This window comes from Pollachius pollachius (assembly GCF_949987615.1).
Source record: "Pollachius pollachius genome assembly, chromosome: 2".
Classification (NCBI taxonomy): Eukaryota; Metazoa; Chordata; class Actinopteri; order Gadiformes; family Gadidae; genus Pollachius; species Pollachius pollachius.
In genome coordinates this window covers 6,497,690-6,505,882 of record NC_136935.1, presented here as the reverse complement: position 1 = coordinate 6,505,882, position 8,193 = coordinate 6,497,690, and the positions used below count along the sequence as shown (strand labels likewise).

At 44.7% G+C, this 8,193-nt stretch overlaps 2 protein-coding genes across 2 annotated transcripts in view; one reads left to right on the top strand and one right to left on the bottom strand.

Annotated features, from left to right (window-relative positions):
- Positions 1-408: 408 nt before the first annotated feature.
- mrpl2 (mitochondrial ribosomal protein L2) lies at positions 409-2,606 on the top strand. Its single transcript, XM_079728751.1, has 8 exons — positions 409-474; positions 826-918; positions 998-1,187; positions 1,313-1,454; positions 1,619-1,734; positions 1,876-1,986; positions 2,087-2,160; positions 2,331-2,606. The coding sequence occupies exons 2-8, from the start codon at positions 847-849 to the stop codon at positions 2,538-2,540; spliced, it is 915 nt and encodes a 304-aa protein (XP_079584877.1). The 5' UTR covers positions 409-474; positions 826-846; the 3' UTR covers positions 2,541-2,606.
- Positions 2,607-2,678: 72 nt separating this feature from the next.
- Positions 2,679-8,193, bottom strand: part of LOC307071708 (phosphofurin acidic cluster sorting protein 2) — a 48,631-nt gene continuing 43,116 nt past the window's right edge. Inside the window, exons 22-24 of the mRNA XM_079730765.1 lie at positions 7,040-7,263; positions 6,176-6,289; positions 2,679-5,734 (exon numbers count right to left, since the gene is read on the bottom strand). Coding sequence (XP_079586891.1) covers positions 5,619-5,734; positions 6,176-6,289; positions 7,040-7,263 — 454 coding nt within the window. The 3' untranslated portion in view covers positions 2,679-5,618. The remainder of the gene's footprint in view (positions 5,735-6,175; positions 6,290-7,039; positions 7,264-8,193) is intronic.

Sequence of the window (8,193 nt, the reverse complement as noted above, 5' to 3'; positions counted from 1 at the left end):
AATTTGTAATTGTAATTAAAAAGATATATTCTTTTTTTATTGTTCGGTTGTTATGCCAACACATGGCCAGTAAAATGCTCGTATCTGAGGTCAACTGCTGCCTCTTCCTACCTAACTCCTTTGAAATATGTTTTTGTTTATTGATGGTTTGTGTGCTTGTGTGTATCCTGCGGAGAGGCACTGTCGCCCCCTAGAGGCCGAAGGGGCGAGCGGAGTCTGAATCTATTACGAGTCGCTGTGAAGTAAACAATTTAATCATACACTTCAATAAATAACAATTATTTATTTATTATATATGTCATTATAATCCTAAATAAAAATCGACATAATATGTGTTTTAATGGTAAAAAATAATTGAAATAAATAAGCAGCCTTTACGTGACGCCAATCCATCTACGTCATCCTTCTGCGACAGTTGGGCATGCCAGTTATTGAAGGACAAGTAGCGCTTCCCGGGGATGAGACTCTTTTAAGGTTGGTCAAATATGCTTTCTTTATCTATGGCACGGTCACCTTTTTATCCGAGTGTGTCCGAACAACGTGTGTATGTAAGAAGAGTAAGTTCCCGTTGTGTTTTCCTATCTAACATCCCAAATATACTGTCTCGCAACCCATGCAATTTCAACTGGGTCCTGAATCCTATGCAACCTAGCAAATAGGATGAGGATAGTGGTGCACTCTCCGGCCAAAGATGCAGGTTTAATCTAAATTCCTTGCAAACTGTAGGCATCGTTGAGAAAGATACATCTTCGAGCCAGCCTGTAGTTTTCTTAACACCTTATTGTATGTACACCAACAATACTGTGTGTACCTTCTGTCCCACAGTCTTGTGTGCAGGAAACAGCCATGGCTCTATCGTGTCTAAGTCGGGCTCTGCGCAGTCTGTCTCTTTCACAGACACCTCTGTTGTCATCGCAGGTACAGAATACGTGGATTGCAAATCATGTTTCTTTGCCATATGCAACAATCTGGATTTAATCGCTTACTTTTTTCACAGACACTGGCTAAAGTGATACCTGACGTCCATCTTCCGTTATCAGTGCTGAGCCACAGTACTAATTTACAACTATGCAGAGGATTTTTAACAACGGCGTCTTTAGACCAGAACCAGACGAAATGGAAACAGCGGGAGAAGTACACCATCAAGCCCATTGGAATGAAAAAGACCGGAGGCAGAGATCACACAGGTGAAGACCATGGCAAAAATATAGCATCAACAATCTCCCAAATGTGTCTAATGTAGTATAACATTAGAGTTGTGTTTGTCTTCTCCAGTGTAACACAAGGTATTCTAACTTCCCCTGTCACACAGGCAAGGTGCGGACACATGGTATCGGTGGGGGCCACAAGCAGAGGTATCGCTGGGTTGACTTCCAGCGCCTGCGCTTTGAAGAGGGAAAGGAGGACCAGGCCTTTGACGAGAAAGTTGTAGAAGTGCGCTATGATCCATGCAGGTAAGGAACGACTGGTTCACTGAAGCTCTAGTTTTGGGTTTGTAAATATACTTGTTATTTGCGTTGTTATTGCTGTTGTCACAGACCTAATACAAAGACACCACAGCTCCCTTTCTGTATGGATGACATCATTAATCTGGTCAATCATGTCTTTCTCTGAAAAGGTCTGCAGACATTGCTCTGGTGGCAGGGGGAAGCAGGAAGAGGTGGCTCATCGCTACGGAGAACATGCAGGTCGGAGACCTCATCAAAACCTCCGGAGTCATCGGACGAATGGCAGGTCAGGGTTCAGCCTTCTCCATGGCCCGCATGTTGGATCAGAGTTACACTGCGTACGATTAGGCCTGTTCTTCAAATGTTGACTGGACAGAAGGCATTTTGATTATTGACTTTATCTGCAATTCTGTCTCACCACCTCCAGTCTCCGCCAACGAGGGCGATTCATACCCGCTCGGAGCTCTTCCTGTGGGCACTCTGGTGAACAACTTGGAGTTACGACCGGGGTCGGGATCAGTTTATATTCGTGCTGCAGGTAATATAATTGTGTTCCCATCCCTATCATATTTTAAATGCTGTAATTTAATCTGATACCTACCGAAAGCTAACATTTGTGTTTTTGTATATTTCTTCAGGCACCAGCGGGGTCTTGCTGCGTAAGGTCAACGGGACGGCCATCGTCCAGCTCCCCTCCAAACAGCAGGTCCAGGTGAGCTTCGTTAAACCGCCAGAGTGGACGTTAGCGTCACATTGCCCCCTATTCTCTTGTTCAGAGTTCACCCTAGACTCTGCATTGTTTTAAGTCACTTTGGACAAAAGTGTCTGCTAAAGGCCCTAAATGTAAATGTTCCAACACTAAACCCCCGCTCTGGCGCTCAGGTGGCGGAGACCTGCATGGTGACGGTGGGGCGCGTCTCCAATGTGGACCACAACAAGAGGATCATCGGCAAGGCGGGCCGCAACCGCTGGCTGGGCATCCGGCCGTCCAGCGGCCTGTGGAAGAGGAAGGGCGGCTGGGCCGGGCGCAAGATCAAACCGCTGCCGCCCATGAAGAGCTACGTCAACCTGCCCTCCATTTCAGCCGCTTGAGCACGATGCTCTGACTTTGCTCTCGCTGTGTGTGACTGAGAAGTGTCTTTGTATTCGTTTAGCAATTACGCCACAATAAAAGTGGAAAACAACGTGTTTGACTCTGGAAATGAAGACCCCAAATGCTGCTTGTACAGAAGATTAAAAACTTTATTTTAACACAAATGCTTGTGACAGCATGGAAAGAAACAAAACCATATAAAAAAATCCAAAACGTATTTACAACTATAGTAAAACATGCAAAGAGTAACCCATATTTTCTTAGTGGTAAATTTAAAAATACTGTCATGTCATTTAAAATAGGGTTTGTGCAAAGACACTTGGGTGGCATTTCAAATCCCAGGATCAATGAGGTGGCGCTTGGCAGGCTATGGAGTAGGACCACTTAAGGGGAAAATGATGCATAAGTTATGTTGAAAGTTTGCTTACTGCAGTGCTTTAAGTTTGGTGAAAAAGTTGCTGTAAAAGCCGAAAAGCCAACTCACTGATCCATTCCTGTAAAACACCCCCATGCTACCTTTTTAAATCTAGGGTAAAATGTAACGGAGGTCATTGAAATACACCTGTATGCTCTCTTTATGACGTTTTAAAGGGCCATCTCTTTTACAGCCTTCTCTGGCCCTGGCTAGCACAGCACAGGGCTTACGAATGGACACTGGCCGGGTCATCTCTGGAGAATTTAGCGAATAGGTATTAAAGTAGAGAAATGGAACAGCTCGAGTGTACGGTCACAGGGAGACACGTGGCGGTAGATGTTGAATAAGAGTTACTTTTAACATCAAGTAGCAAAGACGAAAGCGCAAAAGAAAAAAAAATACTTGTCAGACTTGGAGGCGCTCTATCCCGTCATGAACGCTGAGCCCCGGTTATAGAGGGCTCTTGTTACACTCGGATAAAGAAATGCCTTCTGGTGACTAAAGGTAGTGGTTTATAATTCAGACATAGCCTCCAACGACCGCCGAGCCCAAGTGTGTTCTGAATGGAGCTGAACGGTGGATTCAACCACAAAAAGTGCATTACACAGTGGGCGAGAAATTTACAAGAAGTTACACATTGGACTAGTGTTTGCATTTTAGAAATCAAACAAAATTATTGAAATACATTTGGCATCCAGAAGAAATAAAGGTTAATTATTTGTGCTTTAAATTTAGTAGGAGGGGGGGAATTTGCAATTCACAATAGTACATCTTCTATAGTTTATATACAATACTATAAAAGCCAGCTTGTTTAAGCTCGAAAGTCTTCACTTTATATAAAAAGCAACAACAGGTATCACCAAGAAGGCCCTTTTTTGCTATCTCTCAAAGGTTTCCTATTGCAAATAGTTCACATAAGTAACACACTTCAGGGAGTACCATAAAATATTTAGCACACCTACACAGACACAAATAGGCAGTGACTTAAACCCTCTGCTCATCCCATCGCGTCGTGCGTCACACGGCTGCCAACGCACGTTAAAGTCAGACTTTCAAAAAGTCCAAAACAAAACATTTCTTAATATAGGCATATTCAACACTGAGTGGGTAACTTGTCTTAACGACATAACATTTAACATTTTTTTGCACTACTTCCATATCAAGCCACATAGGGATTATTATATTTTGATGTTCTCGTTTAGCATTTGAACACTTAAAAGATGTAGAAGTCGCAATTTTTTATTTGGACCAATATGAGCCACTTCGCTGAAGCAAACAAAGATTTAGGGAAACGCCGTACTCTAAGCGGATTCCTGCAGGGACAAGACCAAGCTGTGTAGTGTATATTCAAAAGCGCTAAACCAACTGGATTTTGGCACATCACCACATATCTACTCAAGAAGTCCCGAACCAGGACATCCACAAAGACGGTTTTCCAAGTGACGCTAATGAGAGCAGACGCATCTTCTAAACACAACAGACAAACACGTGGTTAGGAGCCCCAAGTTACCCCTTACAAACAGGGGCTGGCCGGATGTCAACACAAGGGGAATCAGTGAACTCTAACCCCAAAAACAAAAACCTTCAAACCAAACATGACGTGTCAGAACTAAAGGGATTCTTACATTTGGCATTCAGCTGTAAGAGTTGGACTACGTGGTTCATCAGATCAACAATGCTTCGACTAGACCAGCTGTCCTGTTCCCAATCAAGTCCAGACACCACCAACATGAGCGTTGCTTAAATAGATGAACAAAGCACTGAGCTAATGCACTGTATATATGTGGTACAAATGCGTTATAGCTACATTCATAATAGCTACCATCTAGAATACAAATACTTCAATTGTTATCGTTTTGCTTGTTAGGTAAACAGGATGCTTCAAAGCAACAAGGCAGAAAGAAATAAACAGTGTCGTATGTTTGTCGCTATAAAATCTTTTTTTTTCCTTTTGTTTTTTTTTGCTTTAGTGTGAAAAATTATATTAGAAACCAGAACACTGAGTTAATTAGAAGGGAAAGGATTCCATCTAGATTCACAGCAATATTCCAACCGTCAATAAACGTACACAAACACAATCTCCAGCAATCTCATATGCACCACTGCACATCACTGTCACACGCCTCCGTTTTGTAGAGTAACAATAGCACGGGAATTTCACAGAAATAATAAAATGTTAACAAAAACAAAGTGCAAACACAGCTGCCGTCAAATCGAAATGTGGCAATTCTCTCAGACCTCAAAACAGTTTCCCAAGGCGGCAGCACAAATCTTACAAAATAGATACTTGTTCTTTTTCTCTCTCGCTCTCTTTCTCTCTCGCTCTCTCATTTTTTTGTAGTGTGTAAATGTACAAAAAAGAATAAACCGGCAACAACCGCAACAACATCAACATTGAAAGTTCAAACGCAGCAACTCAACGACATGGAACTGGCTGGCGGGCTGAGCGCGCCGCGTTGGGGGGCGGTGGGGGTGTGTGTGAGCCAGTCAAGGTTTCCACAGGAAAACTAGAGCGGCCCGGACCACCGGTTGGGGGGAGGGGGGGGGGACGCTTCACCCCCAGCCCCCGGGAGCTCTTCCAGGGGGGACACAAGTGCAGAGGAGGGTCCGGCGTGGTCGGGAGGGACAAGGGCCGGGGGGCGATGGGGGGGGCAGCCCGGGGTCACATGGGCTTGGTGTAGCCGAAGATGCCCACGGGGAAGTGCTTGACGTGGGTGGGCCACTGGGCGGCAAGCTGGAAGAACTTGACGTCGTTCCACTCCACGCCGTCGATAGAAACTGCACGGAGGAAATGAGCGTTAGGTTGGTTATATGACATAGGGTTAACTAGGCTGGCGCTCCGAACAATGTATCTGTATACACGGCGTGGTGATGATATCATTGAAATACAGATTCACAGCGAGCCCTTGGTCATACCTCGCTCTGCCACTTGGTGGCAGCAGAGCACTTCAATTGCGTTTCTTGCGCTCGTATTACTTTATTATGGTTGTGCATTGGTCTGTACGGGTCTGTGTGTGTCTGTGTGTGTCTTGGTGTGGGTGTGTGTGTGTTTGGTGTGTGTGTGTGTGTGTGTGTGTGTGTGTGTGTGTGTGTGTGTGTGTACATGTTTTGGTGTGTGTGTGTGTTTGTGTGTTTTGGTGTGTGTTTCGGTGTATGTGTGTTTTGGTGTGTGTTTGGTGTGTGCATGTGTGTTGGTGTGCATGTGTGTGCGCGTGTTACCTCTTAGCATGGTGTGCTGGTGCTTGGCAGTGCAGATCAGCCTGCTGATGCCATCGATCACTTGGCTCTTAGAGTCCAGCTCTTTCTCCTTGGGCTTCTTGCTGAGGAAAATCACTGTGGAGGAAGAAAGGTCATCATGAGGTACAGGCTGACCGAGCAACAACAAACAAGCCTGACCCAGGTCTCTCTGTTGCCAGCAATATGGCCATTTATATGCACTGGCAACAACACTTGATGGAGATTATGGTCAGGAACAAAACCTCAAACAAACTCCAGAAAATCTCTTAAATTACACACACACACACACACACACACACACACACACACACACACACACACACACACACACACACACACACACACACACACACACACACACACACACACATTTCAGGTGTGCTGATTGCTCTCTTTGTAAAAGCTGAGTAACGAGACACGAATCCAGTAAACAAAATGACGTTATAATAACCTGTTCTCCCATTTTACACAATTCCCATTTCCTGATCCTACTAATCGTTGCTTTGGGTTGCAATTACATCTGCTCTTACACACACACACACACACACACACACACACACATTGGATTATGTGTTTTTATCAGTTTTACACACACACACACACACACACACACACACACACAGACACACAGACAAACCCACTTAACCCGTGAACAACTACCAACGTATTTCTAGTTTGCTGAATGCTCTTCTTTTCGATAGCTGTACTATCCAGAGTTACGAGACTTGAATCCAGCGAAGGAAGTAGTCTTATAATAACACGGTTTTCTCCCAAGTTACACAAACACATATTGGGTTATCCGTTTTTATCCCTCGCACACCCACAGATAGACAGACAAACACCCACCTTTCTTGTTCTTCTCCTTGGTGACCACGGTCATGGCCATGCTGGGCGGGGGGGTGAGCTCACCCCCACAGGGCAGACGGCTGACCTGTAGCGAGCGGAAGTTGCTCTTCAGCGTGTTCTTCAGGCCCACGTCCCTCTTCTCGCCCTCCTTCTTCTTCTCCGGGCCCTGCCACGTCCAGTAGTCCACCTGCAGCCCCATCACCTCGCCGCCCGAGCACGGAGAACTGGAGCGCACGCGCACGCACACACACACACACACACACACACACACACACACACACACACACACACACACACACACACACACACACACATTAATGAATACTTGAAATTCAAGGAACCATGCAACCATCCTCTACGACCATGTGATCAAGGGCAAAATTAATCTTATTACACACATTTAATATATATAGCCTATCAAGCTATATATGAGTGATCCTATTCCTATCAAAAGGTGCCTTGCTGACTGGCATTCAGGGGAGGGATCACGCCTACAGACAGGCACACGAACGAGCCAACTCCAAGCGAATGTGAGGAATGCTGTTGAATTAGATTTAAATGTCAAACGATTACGAGCAGTTCAGTCAGGCTGGCTGGCGGCAGTCTACCGGCAGTCATCCTTGAGCAACACACCCAGCACCCGCACCCTGCTCCTCCTCAATGACGAGTCAGGGCCCGTCGCGCCGGACCGAGGCGTCTGCTGAACGCTACCAACGTACTCGTTACCAACGGCTACAATAACTCGCCCAGCTCGGCTGAGGGTTAGTCGTAGGGCTGTGCGGTTAATAGAAATTTGATCGCTATTTCGAAAGTAGTGTCAATCGAGTGTCAAACGATCTCCAAACTAATACAATTTAGTTTAAATGTATTATTTATTATATTTTTTATTTATTATTTTATTTATTATTCATTAAATGTTTTATAGAAATGGCAGAACAGCTGGATACATATTTGTACATTATTTTCTAATTGAACGAAATTTCAATGTTCTCAGGTACAAAGTGCTTTTTTTGGAGAGAAATGCTGAATAAATTCATCGCGTTTTCAAACTCCAAAATAATCGTATGAACAATCGTGACTTCAATATTGACCAAAATAATCGTAATCATGATTTTTCTATCAACGATCGGCCCCTCGTTTGTCGTCACGGCGAC

Excerpts from the sequence above, each read along its gene's own strand:
- mrpl2 (XM_079728751.1), top strand. The coding sequence starts at position 847 with ATGGCTCTATCGTGTCTAAGTCGGGCTCTGCGCAGTCTGTCTCTTTCA. Across the intron at positions 1,735-1,875 it reads AGTCATCGGACGAATGGCAG|TCTCCGCCAACGAGGGCGAT; the intron begins GTCAGGGTTCAG and ends CACCACCTCCAG. Across the intron at positions 2,161-2,330 it reads CCTCCAAACAGCAGGTCCAG|GTGGCGGAGACCTGCATGGT; the intron begins GTGAGCTTCGTT and ends TCTGGCGCTCAG.